This window comes from Symphalangus syndactylus, chromosome 1 (genome assembly GCF_028878055.3).
Source record: "Symphalangus syndactylus isolate Jambi chromosome 1, NHGRI_mSymSyn1-v2.1_pri, whole genome shotgun sequence".
In the NCBI taxonomy this organism is placed as follows: domain Eukaryota; kingdom Metazoa; phylum Chordata; class Mammalia; order Primates; family Hylobatidae; genus Symphalangus; species Symphalangus syndactylus.
Window position 1 is genome coordinate 131,592,332 of NC_072423.2, and position 18,567 is coordinate 131,610,898.

An 18,567-nucleotide genomic window follows, 5' to 3' on the forward strand; every position below is an offset into this window, starting at 1 on the left:
TGACAACAGATAAGAAATAAAACAAAAATTTGTTTTTTAAAATTTTCTTTTTAAGGATAATTTTTAACTGTACCTTATTCTCAATGATGTGATTCAACAATGTGTATATATCATACTACTGCCAATTTCCAGATAAAAAGCTTTCATTTTTATTATGCCAAATACACAGATATGCTCTGTGTATTTTTTCACCAATAGTTTCTTATTGTGTGCCCCTAAAAGTCAAAGACTGTAAAGAGAAATCTGCGAAAAAAACAAAATTCAGCAAACACCATTCAACGAGTCCAACTTACTTGACATTAGACATAGAATTAGCAGATTTGGTAGAACACTGTGATCTGTTTGACAGCTGAAACCTGACGGCTCAGGCAAAAATAAACAGTTTTTTTTTTTTGTCTCAGCAGCAATATTGAGTGAGTAAGCAAAGTATTGATCCTTATTTGTTTCTTTTGATTCAAGTTATCCTGAGGCTTCCCTTCAAAACTCTCCTTGGGATCTACACAATAAAAGAGCTTCATATTCAAAACCTTCCTTCTTTCACCTCAGTGGCACGACATTGGATGTAGCATCTAAGATAAAATGCTGTTTCCTGTATCTCCCAATATAAACTCAAACTCTACCTTAGAACAAATTTTATGATGTAAGTCCAGTAAAATCATTTTTATATTACTGATGAATTTGGGCTTCATTCCGTCATTAAATATTTATTGGTTACCACTTAAAAACCTGGAAGTGTGCTAGGAACTAGGGGTAAAAAAATGGATTGAATAAATCTATTGTCCTCAAAAGTTTTCAGTTAAAGATACAGTACATATTGATAGGGAGTAGGGAGGGAAGGAAACAGACAGGAAAAGAGAGAAAGAGGAGTTACTGAGATGGAACAAGATAGAAATTGAGATAGTCTCAGAGACAGAGATAGATGGAGATGATAGAGTAAACCAGAAGATCAGGGGAAGAATGTTAGGAAAGATGACTATTTTGGTATGGGTGGGGCAAAAAAAAAAAAAGGCATATATTTCCACTTGAAAGAATTGTTGAGTGATGAAGAAACAACAACTTCAGATGGCTTTCAGCTTTTAATTGTCTACAAAGACTTTCCTGCTCAAGTTTTCCAATGACCTTGATGTTGCCAAATCCAAATATAACTTCTCTCTTGGTATATTTCTTAACTTCTCAACAAGTATTCAACACATTTCATCATTCTGTCCTCTTTAAAATACTTTCTTCTTTCAGCTCCTGTGGTATAGCACACTCCTGCACTCCTGGTTGTCCTTTACCATAGTGATTGTTCCTTTATAAACTTCTTTCTTGATTTCTCATCCTCTTAGAACCTCAGAATCCAAGTTGTGTGAACATTTTCTTTTATTGTTATACACACTCCCTATGTATGGACCATGGTTAAGAGATGGGGCTCTTAAACAAAACTTCTTAATTTAAAGCCTGGATTTGCTAATTACCAGCTGTGTGACCTTGGGAAAGTCACTTAACTTCTTTGTGTCATTGTTTTTTCACCTATAAAATGGGAATTGGCATGACATCTAAATGAGTTAACATATGTAATATGAAGTAATCACATGCAAAATACTTAGAACAGTCGGTAGTACATATTAGATACCACACTATTGTCTTATCAATATGGATTTAAAAGCCATTTATAATGCTTATGACTCCCATTTTATATCCTTTATTTTTCATCTTGAAAACTAGAATCAGATATCAAATTCCCAATGCAAAGCTCATTTTAGATGTCTAATACAGTCTCAAAAATAACAAGACGGAGAACAGCTCTTGATTTCTGTCCACCCAAAGTTGCACTTTCCACAATCCTCTTCATTTTCTGAGATGGCTCCATATTTGCTCCAGCTAAGAGTTAAGGAGTTATCCCTCAAGATGCTCAAGCTAAGAGTTAAGGAGTTATCCCTAATTTCTCTTTCTCTTAACCCTTTTGTCATGTGCTATTCATGAGTAAATGCTATCAAAACTATCTCCAAAATATATTCCAAATTCATCCCACTTAACCTCCTCTACCATTGTGATCTTATTCCAAGCCATCACCACCTCCTTCCTGGACTTCCACAAAAGCCTCCTGGCTCATCTTCTTGCTTCTTCTCTTGGACTCCCCTAAAATCTATTCTTTGCAGAAGAATACCTAACCTTCCTTATGTTCGTTGTATACAACAAGCTTATTTCTTTCTTCAAGCTTTGGCCAAATTCTTATACGTGTCTGTAATGCGTTATTTCTGAATATTATCTGCCTGACTCCTTCCTGCAAATGAAGTCTCACATTAAAGAGAATACATAGTCTAGAGTAACCTCCTAGTCATTACTTACAACCTGCTTTTCATGACATTTACATATTCTAATATGTTTTTAAATTATTTGTTCATATATCATTTTTATCCATTAGAATGCAAATTCTATGGAAAAACTTACCAGTCCTTAAGGTATCTGCAGTGCTTGGTACACAGATGACAATCAATAAGTATGTTTGAATAAATGAGTAAAAAGACCATGGCAGTACTGAAGCAGAAGAGCTATTGGGTATCATAAATATCAAACAGTTGAGGTCTTGGAAATTGATTCTAGATTGGGGAAAAGAATTACCCCAAGATTTTTTATTTGGACCACTCTTCACATAGAGAATAGTGGGATCCCTTAAAGGAGGGATAAGTCCAGGAATAACCCTCTTTGGACAATGAATTTGATAGCTCTTGGGTTACAAAACTGGAATTGTCTAGGGAATAATGAGATATGGATCCAGAACTAAACAAACAGTTGATGGTGGGCAATATAGAATTAATAGTCATTAGAATAGCTGATGTTGTTTGTGTAGTAAAGAGCAGATAGTTTATAGAGTGAAAAGAGGGGTCCAATCTCCAGAAAACTCCAAAATATTCAAGAGGCAGGTAGAAGAAGAGAAGGTAGAAAGAATAATCTCCAAAAGGTAAGAGGAAATCCAGGCAAAAGGAATTTACCATCCATAGGAGAAGAAAGGAGGGGTCAACAGGGTCAAGTAACAGGGAGCTTAATTAAAATAAGGACTAAAAAGGGTCAGCTGTATTTATCAATTAAAAAATCACTGGACAAATCAGAAACCGGGATGCCATCTGAACTTGCCAGAGTTCTGCCCTTAAAACTTAAATCCCTCAAATTTTCAGGCATTCAGCATGAGATCTGCCTAGAATTCCACCTCTCTGAGCTCCAGATCTTTACTCAGCACATCTAGAAAGAGTTGATCACACCCTTTTACATATCCATCTTTTTTGTGCTACCACCAAGATCGTAAACTAAGTCAACTGGTCCTCTCAATGATTTATTTTTATTTTTCTCTGGAAAAATATCATCAGCTATGAGGAATTTAAGTATTTTTTTAATTGATCATGAGATATGTAAACATTCAGAGGAAGATTCTTCATTCAAAGTAATAAAAACAATAAATGAGTGATCAATGAATCAGTGGGACAATAATTTCTAGGATAACCCCCAAACACTAGGAGATGTAAATTATTTTTTAAGACTCACTGGACTTACGTTCACTAAACTATAGTCAACAAAAAAATGTAAGTATATATAGAAATTTAATCACACGAGTCAAAATAGGAAGAGTTTCTTGCTTAATCATCAATTAAATGCAAACATTATTAAAAAGTAGAATGTTGAATAAATGTTTGACTTTTGGAAATTATATAAAGCAGGAAAGTAAGATTCTTCCAAGGACATCCTTGAAAACATTTGTTGAGGCATATTTCAGGGCTTTATTATCCAGGTGCCTAATCTAAAATGTCAGTTTGTTATCAGAAAATCAAATTCATCCCCAAATTTTCATAATAATATTCATTTGTAATACTTCTGGTTAATTGAAAGCACAGTGGTAGGTCCTATGAAATTGCTAGAGCCTACGAAAGTCAGAGTAAGAAAGCTAAAATGGGATTAAATTATGTTTTCTGATTTGTGTGAGCATCATTAACTCTAAAAGTTCTGTCTTTGCTACATACTAGAATTACCTGAGCAGGCTTTAAAAAAATCCCAGTATCCGGGTTGACCCATACTGGTTAAATCAGAACACTTAGAGAGTGAGGTCCAAACCTATTTTCTAGGTCCCTAAGGGATTCTCATGAGTAGTCATGGAACTGAGAACCTATGATTTATGCCACCCTTATTCTCATTATATGAATGTTTTAGTGATTATGAATATCGGCTTTGAAGTCAGATCCAGATTTTGAATCCTGGTGGCTATGGTGGCTACATAAATTTGAACAAGTTTCTTAACCCTTTTGAGTATCAGTTTAAAGAAAGTATTATTCCCACTTCATAGGGAAGTTTTGAGCATTAAATAATTTAAAATCTTAGTAGAGTATGAGGCATGTAATACACAGTAACTCTGTTAATATAAATAATACATAAATATAACAACCTATTATTAATGACAATTATTTAGTACTAATCAAATACTATGTCTAGTTTACAGCAGATGCTTGGCAAACATAATTTTGCCCAAATCTGAATTAATATACGTAACCCATTGTCAAATCTCTGCTGAATCTAAGGAATTTCAATATCGTGTTTTGGGTCTTTAAAGCACTCTCTCATTTAAAATACACAAAGGCAGAGTTTAAAGATTCCAGTATTCACTTCCTGCTCACACCTGCCACCACACAGATTTATGACATCTGAAAAGCAGCTGCGTAATTTGAGTCTGACTTGCAGAAGAAAGCTACTAATAAATTTCCTAGGGTCTTATTAGAGCAAACTTTTAAATCTTCAATGACACAGTAAGAAAGAACTCTAAAAATTTCCAGTCACATTTTTCTTATTTACTTGGTTACCCTGGAGTGCATGATGACTTGTTTTCCTTTAGTTGTATCTGAACAGTCTGACAGATTACTGTGACAAGGTTACTTTTAAATTGATAAAAGGTTTGATTGTGTCGGTGCATTTGTCAAAACTGTCTGACACCATGTATAATGGACTCTGCACTTGGAGCCTGGATAGCACTTGAGTCTGGCTCTTACTATTCAGCGTTCAGCGCGCACCATAATGAGACATCCAACAGGGTTGTGTAAAAGTCCAGGAGATTAGCTTGGGCAGACCCTTCAGCTCTCCAGTGCAAACACTTTTATTTTGTTCCTCTGGCTTTTCATTGTGGGTGTTTTCCCTCTCTTGTTAAATGCTAAAGTGACATTCAGAGTTTCAATTTAAGGGGGGAAATGCTAGGGTGTCATAACTTGAGCAAAGAAAACATTTACAGCGAAAAGTGAGGGGCAGGGCAGTTGACTTTCCTGCTCTTCTGGTTAAGGACTGGAAATATGTATGTACCTACCCAAGAGTTTCCCTCTATTTTCCTGCATTCTGTCTCAAGTGGCCTTAGCAGCAGCATGTTTACTTTATAATAGAAAAACAATTCACTCTGTTCCTTCACAATATTTTAATTAACTCCAGAGCAGTTAATTACAGGAAAGTGGGGGCAATTGGCTGGGGCTTCCTGAGAACATTGTATTAAATCAAATTTATAAGCCACAAAATGGTTAGATAAAATATGTTGTAGATGTGGAAAATATAAATACAATAATGATTTTTTTTCATTGTAAATGCTATCCATTATGACGCATATTTGATTTTATTTTTTAGGAGCAATTTAAATGTGTTTCAAGGGCATGTTCAGAATCATAAAATAGAAGTTACCAATTTCTTGGAAGGACAAAATATAACTTATACGTAAAAAATCATTACACTACAAATATTTTATTCAGCTCAAAAAAGTTACAATGCTCTCTCTCGCTTTCTGAAACCAAATCTATCTTCTCCAATTTCCATCTGGTCTTCCTGAGATAAGCGTAAAGGATATATATGATCCAAGTGTTCCATCAATAGTCTTCAACTGATAATCCATCCATGAGTAAATTTGTATAATCAGTTGGATTCCTAGTTTTTATTACATTACCTTTAGTGCTTTTAATATTACAGCCATTTAATTGTTTAATAGTATATTGATGACCCGTTCATGACTGGGTAAGAAAAAGGGATTAACTAAAAATCAACTCATTTGGGTTCTATTCTGTGCTACTTTGCTGTTTCTTTTGAAGTTCATTTGGTTAATTATTCCCATGTCCCTGCTTTTTAACGGAAAAAAGAATGTATATGACAAAATCTTTCACCACACATAATTTTTCTACCACCACAAATATTACTTCTCACACCCTCTTCTCTGAACAAAAAGCATTCTTCTTTCAGCTTTTCAACTATTCCTACTCTAATTTTTCCTTGATCTCACAGGATCACTTCTCTCTACTCTGCAGCTGGAGTTACCCATTTGAAACAAAAGTATAGCTATGCTAACTTCCTGTTTATGACAATTCAATGATTTCCTCCATTGTTCTTAAGATAAATCAAGCTTCTAACATCATCTCCAAAGGAATCATCTTGTCCTTCCGTGTTTTCTAGCTCATTTTGCCCCACTGCTATAGTCTTTCTGTCTGCTGTAGTCACATGGCTTTTTCTTAGCCCTTTGTCCTTGGCATGCCCCCTCTGGCCCTTGGCTCTGCACACAATGTTTCCTTTACCTGGCCGCTCTTTCACTTTTTTTGAGATTAGTTAAATCTATTTATCCTTCTAATCTTAGCTCAATTGTCACTTCCTCAGAGATACCTTTGCTAATTGCCCTAATTAGGTCTACTCTTGTGTTAAAAAATCTGTTAGTATCATGCTCCTCTCTTTTTTGCACTTACAGTTGCAATTTTTTATCAGATCACATATTTACGATGTGATAAAAATTTTCAGATTTTCCGTAGTAGAATATAATATTTCTCCTTTGTCTAAATTTACTCACCACTGACTCCTCACCACAGGCATGCAGGATATACTCTGTAAATATTTCTTGATTGAGAACAAAATAAAGTTCCTTAAGGTTTCTCAAGAAAAAGACATTACAATGTTTTTAACTATACTATTTTCTACACTACACACAGTATAATGTATTCATCCAAAACATAGGTACAACTAGAAAGATTTTCCCATAGAGTAAAATCATTCTTTATATCTATTATTCTTCAGTCTTATCTTCTTTTCTTTGATTTTACTTGTGATCTGCACATAGAAGCTTTGACGATGTGAATAGAATTCCTTAATAAGAATTTGCTCTCAGATTATATATTGAGAAATAATGCAATTTCTTTATCTTTAATACAATTTTCTTACTGTTCATTAGCATTAACATGGATATAATATACTAATACCAGAAAATCCAATATGTCTATGCCTTTTTAAAAAAAGACAATATGCTGTTTTGTGTATCTGTTTTCTATTATTTTATTACAATGGATATTAGCAAATATTGCATTTCCTATAAGGAATCTTAACTCTAAAAGTGCTTATAATTTCATAGAAATAAATATGAAAAATGAATCTTGATGGCAAGTTCATTTAAATCTACTAAAATTATCTGTTGTGTGAGTGAAATTATTTTAAAGTGTGAGATGAGGTACAGGAATGGAAAGTGATTTTAATCTCTAGAAGACTGTTAACGTAAAATGGTAACAAGCACTGTGAAAGGCCAACACTACGAGAGAGAGAGAGAGAGAGAGACAGAGAAAGAGCGAGAGAAACAAACAAGGTTTTACAAATGACCTGCATTGGTCTCTTACCAAAGGTTTTTTCAGCCATCAGGTCATACCCATGAAGCTGAATAAATTCTGACTGTGCCCCTGCCAACACTGTACGAGGGGATTGGAGAAAGATATAAAAGGTGATCTTGAGCCAGTTTGGCAGCTAAATAATGAGGTCCTCAATCAAATAACAAAATTTTAGAATGAAAAAAACACAAAAGATTGTTGAGTTCAAATCCATTATTTTGTATATGAGGGAAACCAAAGTTAAAAGGCAAAAAGTCATCACTCTAAGGCCAAAGACTCAGTTGATAGCATAGCCAAGATTGAAAGACAGATCTCTTAGTGCACAGTTATTTCCACTACATTATGTTGCCCAATCACATCAGTTCTTTAAGATTCTGTAGGAAAAAGAATCTAAGCAATAAACCCCAGTTCTAGATCACTGCAGCAACAAGAGAACCCACAAACATTTTTACAATAACAATAAATGGGCCAGATCTTATTAGCTGACAAATATTAATGTGAACAAGTAACTATTATCCTCTGTTCACTTAATATTCTTTATCAAATGCACATAAAAAATATTAACAAAACTTATTCCCTCAATAACAATGTTTCTGTGTTACCACATCTCTGAGTTAAAAATGGCAACATAGGCTTTTAAGTAATAATTTCCATTTACAAAATTCCGGCAATTCTATGCAGAAATGGATATTGACACAGCAATTCATAGTATGATGCTACATCAGTGGTGTGTTCATACAGCAGCTCTTCAATAAAATAAAATTTTAAAAAGCTCTGATTTGCAAGATGTGCTGATTCTTGTGTTATAAATACTCCCACAAGGGCCAATTTCATGCTACCAAGTCTGTAACAGATTGCTCACAAACTTCTTGAATATTTAACAATTGGCTTAAATGTGTTAGTCAGAGGCAGCTCCAGCACACTGCTGATACTACAAGTAAACACAGAAATAATAAAAACCAACCCAGTCTTTTAAGAAAGAGGAAACTGAGGCTTAGAGGGAAGAAGTGATATGCCTCAAGATTACACAGCAGTTGAGCAGGTTTTAACACTCAAAATTCCATCTCAACTACCCTCATCAATTAGTGAAACTTTATACAATAGAAATAGTTGGCGGTCTTCAAGACTGTTGAGAGAAGTGCTTCACAAAAGATCAACAACACTAAAGATCCTGTTTGAAATACATATTCTTGGGCTCTACCCCAGACCTAGTGAATCATAATTCCTTGGGCCCAGACATCTGTGTGTCAACAGGCTCTACAAGTGGTAAAGAGCAGTAACAAAGAACCTTTCCCTAACAGCTACCTTTAAAAAAAAAATGAGTTTCAAATATAAATCAAGAAAAATAGCTATTTTTCTTTTTACTTCATCCGAACCTTCTATCATAAGGTCTAAAATCTTTCACATTTTCAAAGACCTTGCTTTTCAACATAGAGTTTAGATTTTTTAAACAACAAAAGAAAAAGTTGAGTTATTTATCTTCTAATTCTCAACGTCAATATTATATAGGCCAAAATCGAACATATATTTATATGTCTGAGCTCTGGGACATTTAACATTTTTTGAATAAATTAAAAAATATATAAATTTATCTTTCAAGGTTCTGCCTTGCCTTTTTCACAAATCAAGGCACCCAGTAGCAACAGGGGACTCCAGCCCTAATCTACCTACTGTTTTATCAAACAATTAGATAGTTATGTGTTAGTATTTTGGTTTACCTGCCACTTTCTGTTGTGTTGATATGAACTCCCAATCTTAAAATCTAGGACAAAGGCAAATAAATATTGTCTGCTTTGTTTTCCTCTTTCAATATTTCAGAGGTCAGAACATTTACAAAATAAATATCCTCATGGCTTTTTAAAAACCATTGCAAAAGAGAAAAATAACAATTGAGTAATAGTTTTTTAAAATTTAAAAATACACAGCCAAGTCACAATCAAATGACAAATATATGTTCTAATATTATTTTGAAAATAATCAGATACTAACCTAAAAATACAGGTCTATGATTCTTTTTTATTTTTTTATTTTTCTTTTTTATTTTTTTGAGACGGAGTCTCGCTCTGTTGCCCAGGCTGGAGTGCAGTGGCACAATCTCGGCTCACTGCAAGCTCCGCCTCCCGGGTTCACGCCATTCTCCTGCCTCAGCCTCCTGAGTAGCTGGGACTACAGGCGCCTGCCACCACGCCTGGCTAATTTTTTTGTATTTTCAGTAGAGACAGGGTTTCACTGTGTTAGCCAGGATGGTCTCGATCTCCTGACCTCGTGATCTGTCAGCCTCGGCCTCCCAAAGTGCTGGGATCTACAGACGTGAGCCACTGTGCCCGGCCAGGTCTGTGATCTCAATTCATTATTAATTTTATGGGAAGGTGAACTTAAATATGTTTTTATTTGCACAGAAATAAGAGAATTGATGACATAAGTGTTGGTAGATAATAGATTCATGAAAACATTTTTGAAGAGGATTTCATCATTTCCGAGCTTCCAAGCAAATATAAAACTACTTAGTGAGTGTGGTCCTTGGCCTTGGTGGGAGATAGCTTCACTGGACTAGGCAGTAGATGTTTTCAAGGAAACTAGAGGATTAGTCTTACGTGTCTCCAAATACATGGTCCTGGCTGAACGGACATTCACCAAGCACTGGCCAGAAAAGCTTTGTAACACAAGAGGTAATCCTGAAATCTACCACTTCTGAGTTTTTGAGATTCCCTTCACTAATATTTCTCAAGAAAATCCATCTATTTCATGAGACTCATCAATGACTCCACTGGCCACATGGTTTGAGAGTGTAACTCTATTACTGATCTTCATCTTGCAGGTCAAATATCTATGAATCAGCCAGCATTTCCATGTATATCTGCTCAAGAACTTCCACTCAATGACAAAAAGTAAACAAATTCCACTCCCCAAAATAAACTAGCACTGAATCTCAAGTTTAAGTCCTGTTTGTAAAGAAGAGTCTTCCTCACTGAGACACCAGTGGATGAGTACACGGACTGCAATAACACATCCTGCCCACCAAGGCAAGTATGGGAGTGAGAAACAGCACAGGCAGCAGAAGGACACTTACGGTTGACACAGCTTGATTAGGTCCTGGTCAGTGGTGCCTGGTGGGAGGCCTCGAATGTACAGGTTGGTTTTACTCAACTGTTCCCCGCTGCTGTTGTTGCTGCTGTTGTTGCTGCTGCTGTTTGTGCTGGGGCTGGGAGGAGCCATGGGGTGGGGAGCTGGTGCATAGGACTGCTGGAAACAGAAAAAGCTGTTACTGGAAAAACAAAAGCCAGCACCTATTCACAGGCCAGCAGCACAACTCGAAATCAACGTAAGCTATGTGTCCTCTCCAACACACACATGTACATACACACACACATTTATATCACTACCCTCTGTTGCATTCAAGAATATCATTTGCTTCTCCCACCCTGGCCCTCTGTTCAGAACAGCATAAGTCAGCCATAAAAGGGACAAAATGCAGTTATCAGGTGCTCCTGGCAGTAGCATATGGAATTTGAACTTGCCTCTGACTACAGTGACTCTCCTTAGACTAGTAAACTAGCATATCTTCCTCCCTAATAAAACAGTCACTTTTGGCAATAAACTCTGACCCTAGCTTACCTTTAATAACCAAGAATCTTTGGTTTCCCTCTATTACTTTGTTCCCTCCTTTTCTCCAAAGAAACTCCCTCCTATTGTTTTCCTCGACGTTACTGTTCAGCATAATTCCTGATACAAAGAAATCATTCCTATAAATAGTGATTCTATGAATGACTGAATGAATGAATCCATCTTAGCTCTTTCTCACCTTCCCCAAATTGTTTCTTTACCTTGAATGTTCGTTGTTTTCAAGATGGAGCTACCATTCTTTCCTCACCTTCGAGATCCTCTTTAAATTACTCTAATCCAGGATCCCAACCTACACACTATAAACCATCTGGACAGGATAATTATTTGTTGTGGGCACTGTCCTTGTTCATTGTAGGATGTTTAGTAGCATCCTTAGCCTCTATCTCCCAGATTCTAGTAATGCCCATTCCCCAGATGTGATCACCAAAAAATATTCCCAGACATAGCCAAATGCTCCCTGATGCTGGTAGGAAGCTCCCCCTGGGAGAACCACTGTTTTAATTCATTACATTATTATATGGCAAAATTAAAATGATAAAATGACTCCCAGAAAATTGCAATATACAATGTGAGGGTTTTTAAAATTATACATACCAGAATTCATAGATATATATTTACTAATTATGCTTATTTCTTTTTTTTATACAGGCATATCTTCAAAAGTTCTCAACTAACACCAACTGTCTAGGTTGAGTCCCCGCTGTGTCTCTTATTGGCTATGTGACCTTTAAGTGGTGCCTTAACCTCTCTGAGAAGCGGCATTCTCATTAATATGAAGGAGATAATAATGGTACTCTCTCAAGTTATAGGATTTTTTCAAAAAGTTGAGTTAATGCAAAAAAAGGTTCCTAGAAATTAATAAGTGTACAATAAATATTAGCAAAAATAACAGTAATATTAATATTTATGGTTTGTATCTGTCTTGTAGTAATGTCAACCTATATAACTATCCCAGATTTTCTCAGTCGTGACCCCAAATGCTACCCAAACACAAAATAAGCACATTCAGCAAGATTCCAGTGGGGAAATTTTGGGTTGGGTTCTCATCTGAAGATGAAGAGTCTTTAGCTATTTTATCAGATTTGGGAGGTGTGTCTTTGGCAAACAGCATATTTTTGGCACATTAGCAAGTATTCAGATGAGGTCAATCTATAATACCTTTTGTGCCATGGCATAAAGGTAAGGAATAATATAATCTGAGGGAAAAAATGTACTTTGTGTCTCTACAGTTTCATTCTAAAAAGAAACCTCAAGAAACATATTCAACATGAAAATAGTATGTCTTTTCATTCCAAAATTTGTGCTGCTGACCAAACTGACAGGCCTATTGGGTCTGGGTAAATAATGAGATATCCTGGAAATAGAACTGACTGTGGCCTTAATCACAGACAGCTAAACTTTGTATGTAGAATCCTGCAGTGGCTTCCCACCAAACTTATTAAAAAGTCCTGAAAGTTCCACATGATTTTTTATCAGACTTTTTCTCCAATCACTTCTTAGACCAGACACTGTGGTACTCCCAACTTTTCACCCTTCCCATTCTCAGCCCCACTCTACTCGGCTGGCTCTAATCCCTCCTTCTGATTTCGAATTAAGTAACATCCTACAACACTCTGGTATTTTCCTCCACAGCTTTCAGTGTATTTGGTCTTATTTAATTATTTTTGGCTTATTTAATGCCTGCCTCTAGCACTAATCTGTGTTTCCTGAGAGCAGGGAATGTGTCAAACCATACATGAGTAGCACCTAGCCTAGTGCCTGATATACAGTAGGTGCTTGAGAAATATTTAGGCTACTATATATATAATAAAAAATGGAATAAAGACAGCCCTTAGCATATAGAGAAAGACAGCCAAGTTTTAGCAGTACCCAGCTTCATTTCTTGCAATAGTAATCTGTTTTACACCTTCCAGGATTTTCAGTTTGGTCAGTCCCTATTTCCCACTATCTATAAGACAATGTGCTTTAGATTCAGTATATCAAATGCAACTCATTGCACCTATTCTCTCATTCCCAATTCCCCACACCAGCTACCCAATACAATTACCCCATATCTTTCAATGTTGCTGTTGTTCTGCCAGTCTCCATGCTAGAAAACTTGGTGTTAGCTTTATCTGCTTCTTAATTCTAAATCTCAGAATAGAGTCAGCCACTAAAATCTTGGACAGCCCCCTGGAAACATCTTTTTCTCTGAATTTCCATTGTTTCCCTCAGCCAGAGTCTGTACCATCTCATATGCAGCGGGCTTCAAGCTTTCTATCATGTTTCATCTTTTATGCCCCTTATTTTTGGGAAGGAAGGGTAGGTTGGGAATAAGAAAATTGTCCAGTCTGGGCATTATGGTTCACGCCTGTAATCCTAGCACTTTGGGAAGCTGAGATGGGTGGACTGCTTGAGCCCAGGAGCTCGAGACCAATCTGGACAACATGGCAAAACCCCATGTCTACAAAAAATATAAAAATTAGCTGGTTGTAGTGCCATGTGCCTGTGGTCTCAGCTATCCAGGAGGCCGAGGTGGGAGGTTCACTTGAACCCTGGAGGCTGAGGCTGCAGTGAGCCATGATGGTGCCACTGCACTCCAGCCTGGGCAATAGAGCAAGACCCAGTCTCGGAAAAAATAAAAAGTAAAAATAAAAAAGAAAGAAAATTGTCCAATGCAAACACACATTGACCAATAGTTAAGAAATGCAGAAGTGAAAGAGTAGACATGACAGGAGAAAAACCCAGAGCCTCCAGATTTCTTCTTTGAAATAAACTTTTTTTGGCTGGGCGTGGTGGCTCACGCCTGTAATCCCAGCAGTTTGGGAGGCTGAGGAGGGCGGATCACAGTCAGGAGATCAAGACCACCCTGGCCAACATAGTGAAACCCCATGTCTACTAAAAATACAAAAATTAGCTGGGCATGGTGGTACGTGCCTATAATCCCAGCTACTTGGGAGTCTGAGGCAGAAGAATCGCTTGAATCCGGGAGTCAGAGGTTGCAGCGAGCCGAGATCGCGCCACTGTACTCCAGCCAGGTGACAGAGTGAGACTCTGTCAAAAAAAAAAAAAAAAAAAAGGAAAGACAGAAAAAAAGAAAGAAACATTTTTCTCAACTATTCTTTAGTATTGCTTTAGTATCAACATTTTTCACTTAGAATTTTAAAATGAATTTTAAAATGAATTATACAGGATAAAACCTTCTTTTCCTGGTATTTGGATTAAATAGAATATATTCATTGCCTTTTGAAATTTAATATCTACATAAAGCTCAAGTTTCTTAGCTAACATGAAAAACTATGACTTCTTTCCTGACATAAAGGATTCTATGTAGCTTCTTGGAATCCTCACAAAACTTAAGCTCTAGCTCTTTTACAAGTCCGGCACACAGTAGGTGTTCAGTACATGCTTGCCAAAGTGGCTTCCTGGTGTATCTCATAATGTCTCATAATGGGTCAGATGAGATTTCTCTTCACTTCCCTTATATGCCTTACTCTCTTAAAATTCCCAGGGCCTTTTTAAAGCTGTTTGCCACCACTTTCACCTCCCCTCTCTCCAAATTCTTTGAATTCCATTCTGTATTCAGGCTTTTTCAAAAATGAGACTTTGTTTAAAGCAGTTTTTCCCATTGCATAGCCTTTAAAACCACCAGGGAGCCAGAAAAATGTCTCCAGCTTTATGTATCACAGATTAGAAGGACCAGTTGAGACTGAGTCCTTGACTAATCAAATAAGAAAGCACCAGCTACAGGATGATCAATATGTGTTTACTTAATTCTTTCCCCCCCTAGGGCTCTTTGTAAGCATTTCCATAACCAGAACACCATTTAGTAAATTGCATGATGCCTAAAACAATAAATGTGTCCTCCAAAAGGCTCAACAAATTCACTGGGAAAAAAATTAACAAAATAGTCAAAAGCCAACCGAAGTTGGGATGAGGATCAGGAACTTGTGTGCACTGAAGTGAGATATGTAATTTATAATTAGGAGTGGAAGCACCAGACTTGTGGAGAAAGAATGTATTTCAGAAGCTTTCTGAACAAAATACAAAAAGGCAGTTTTCTTTGTCATATGTTTGTTTATAAATTCTAGAATTTCTTCCGAAAGCGGTCGATTTTCTCAGTGTTATTGAATCAATCAATGCACAGATTTTAACACCCAGTGTGGGAACTCTTCCTTATCTTTAGTATTTCATTTATCTGTTGATGATGCACTGATTGATTCAGGTAGCAGTCAGCATTATAAATCATTCTTTGGTTTTAAGAATTATGAATTCCTTTCTCTCCACCCATATTCCAAATACACATCCTTTAATCAACAAAATGTTCGCAGAAAGTTCCCGGAATGCTTGACAAATGCACAGGCCTAAATGAATTAATCTGTGAAAAGCAAAAGGGATTTTGTATGTTCTTGCTGCCAAAGACATATGACCAAACTACAGAATCTTAAAAAATAAATAAATAAATAAATAAATAAATAAATAAATAAGTGTCAATAATCTCTAGGGGTTAATGGGTCACGGCAGCCACTTTACTGATTAAAGTGGCTCTGCTTTCTTTCTCAATTCTTTGTCTTTAGAGGGATTTGGGATTTTATCATTGATTAGCTTTTAAATCATTTTGGAGCACTGAGGAAGGGGTTTTAAAATGTTAGTAAAGAAAAATATTTTCCTGCAGATAAAATTGACTTTGCTATATTGCTCAAAGTCACACTTTACAAATCCTATTTAGGAGGAGAGAGTACTTACGGTCTGGGGTTACTGAACACTGTAACACTGTGCTATAACAGTTCAAGGGGTTGCTATGAATTTGCAGTGTCAGCTTAGAAGCGGTGGAAATGGCACATTCAGAAGGGGATTTTGGATGACACTCTGATTGAAGAAGAGAGATAGAGGATTTCTCTTGCAGCTGCATATGCTTGGTTAGTATGCAGATTTTTCTTAGATGTTTATTCATTGTAGCTTTGCTGGAAGGTTCTGTTAGGGATTATGGAATAGGGTTTAAAGCCCTTCAGCCACACATTAGGGATGCTATCTCTGAGGATCAGTGCCAATGTCCTCTTTAGGAAATGAAATAAGATGAATTGGCATCCATTGTGAAACATGCTATTCCTAAAATAGTAATCCTAATAATTATAGGTAGCATCTGTTTGTGCTTGCTAAGCATTTTATATGTTATCTTCACAACAGCACAATGAGGCAAATAATATTCTTCACATTTTACAAATGAGGAAACTGAGGCACAAAAAGGGTAAATGACCTTCTCAAGGTCACACAGCTGGAGCCCGACTTGAGGCCAGGGACTCTGACTCCAGAAGCCATGCAGTCTCCCACAACACTGCAGAACTTTAGCTCTTAATTACACGGACACCAATAAACATAAACACTTCCTTGAAGTAAACACTGGAGGATGACGCTCTGGCAAAAGCTCTGGAGCATCTAAGTATCAGCAGGAGGGAAAGAATGATGATGATAAACAGCAGACAGTCAAAATGAAGGTTAAAAGGCTCTTTTTCTGTATCAGAATTTAAATGAAGTCCACCTTAAAATTTAATTTCAAAGGGGAAGTGACCATCAGAACCAAGCATGTTATGAGTTTTTCAAATAATGTCAAACAAGTGGGTCCATTTGTCAAGATTCATGGTTTGTTATTTAATAACAGGAAAACGAACTGGCTTGTAGATCATCCTAAACAGCTGATTCATTTAGTGTGCTTTGTTAATATACCTCATTTTTCAAGTTTGAAAAGTCAATCAACTGGGTCCTCCTACATTTGTAAAATGTGTGGTTTGGGTATGTAGGTTTGGAGGAAGGTTAGTTGTGTTTTCTTTTTTTTTTTTTTTTTAACAGAAAGCATTTGGGACATTCAATAAATGTTGCTCATACATCAATAGAGTAAAGCAAATTATTTAATAATCTTCTTTTATACACTATCAAACTATATTTGATGAACACTTGTCTGCAGGCGGGGTTGTAGTGAATATATATAAGCCAGATAATTTTAAACCTTAGTTCCATACTTTGGCACCACTCACATTTTGGACAAGATAATTCTGTTTTAGGGAGCTGTCCTGTGCGTGGTAGCATATTTTACAGCATTCCTGTCCTCTCCCTACTAGATGCTAGTTGCACTGCCCTCTCCCAAAGTTGTGACAACCAAAAATATCTCCAGATACTGCCAAATGTCCCCCTGTAGGGTTGGGAAATCTCTTCCAGTTGAGAATCACTATTTTAAGTAGACCCAGACCCTCTTCTTGAAAGGCCAATACAGTACCCCTCACAGAATGATACTAACTCAATGGCCTAAAAACCATAAACAAAACCTTACCGCCAAACCAAAGTTCAACTTCGCATGGCATTCACCCCCTCCAACATATGCACTTCCACCATCTGTAACCAAGATGTCAGTATGCCACATTTCATTTGCAGCAGACTAAGTCTGAAACATACTTCTCCTTCTGATTGAAAACATAACTCTTTACAAAGAGAATTTTAAATATTTTTTGCATGCAATTCCCCTTGGCTGGGAATCACAGAGCCCTGATGCCAAACTGCAGTCAGTTCTATTGCCAGCATCTGGTTGCTGGCAGGATCCTGAGGCAGTTGGTCTGGTGGTTTTGGAGTAGCCTTGGACTCCACCACACAGCAGTCTGTTCTGCTGATGGTCTCCCCAATTTGTTTTTATTCATCTCCTATGCAATAGAATTTGTACTCCTTTTATCCACTCAAGGGTAAAGCCCTGGATAAAATCTCCCAAGGGACTGACATGCCAACTCTTTTACTATCCAAAAATGAATACAAACTACATTATTGTCTTAAATCATATATTATTTAGCTTGCACGTACACATGTAATCCATTGCTCGCTGGATAACACTGCTGCAGGCTATTGGATTCATCTCCTTGACAGTGTAATTTCCACATAACCTTTATTCTTCAGACCTCTCCTCTAGTGTGAACACAACATGAGAGAGTGGACAGGATAAGAACTGTGGCAGTCACTAGTGTGTCTATAATAGCCTTAAATGAGGGTGAATATGAATACTCTCTGTGCAAGTAGTAACAAATGCAGCTAAATTAATATCTAAGGCAAGCCATGCAATTACAGCCATGGTTTCATGAACCACATACATTATGGCTTTGCAATTTTATGCCAGGCAATTGCCTCTCCATTATCTAGAATGGAAGCATAGTAAACAATTGTTTCAATTATGTCTTTTATAACAGTTTGGTGAAAATCTGTCCTACTTCTCTTTTCCTACCCAAAGCTCAGATATGGAAATAAGCAATAAAAGACAAAACTCTTCATGAAAGGCAATCATTTGAATATCCTCTATCAA

General features: G+C 36.6%; 1 protein-coding gene across 8 annotated transcripts in view; it reads right to left on the reverse strand.

The window, feature by feature from the left end:
• RBMS3 (RNA binding motif single stranded interacting protein 3) overlaps positions 1-18,567 on the reverse strand; it is a 1,708,877-nt gene that overhangs the window by 594,131 nt on the left and 1,096,179 nt on the right. For 5 of the 8 annotated variants that reach the window (XM_055284824.2, XM_055284851.2, XM_055284830.2 and 2 more), the window contains one exon: positions 10,699-10,871. In XM_055284824.2, the coding sequence (XP_055140799.2) occupies positions 10,699-10,871 (173 nt within the window). The remainder of the gene's footprint in view (positions 1-10,698; positions 10,872-18,567) is intronic. The other 3 variants (XM_055284857.2, XM_055284838.2, XM_055284845.2) reach the window with 1 other exon arrangement.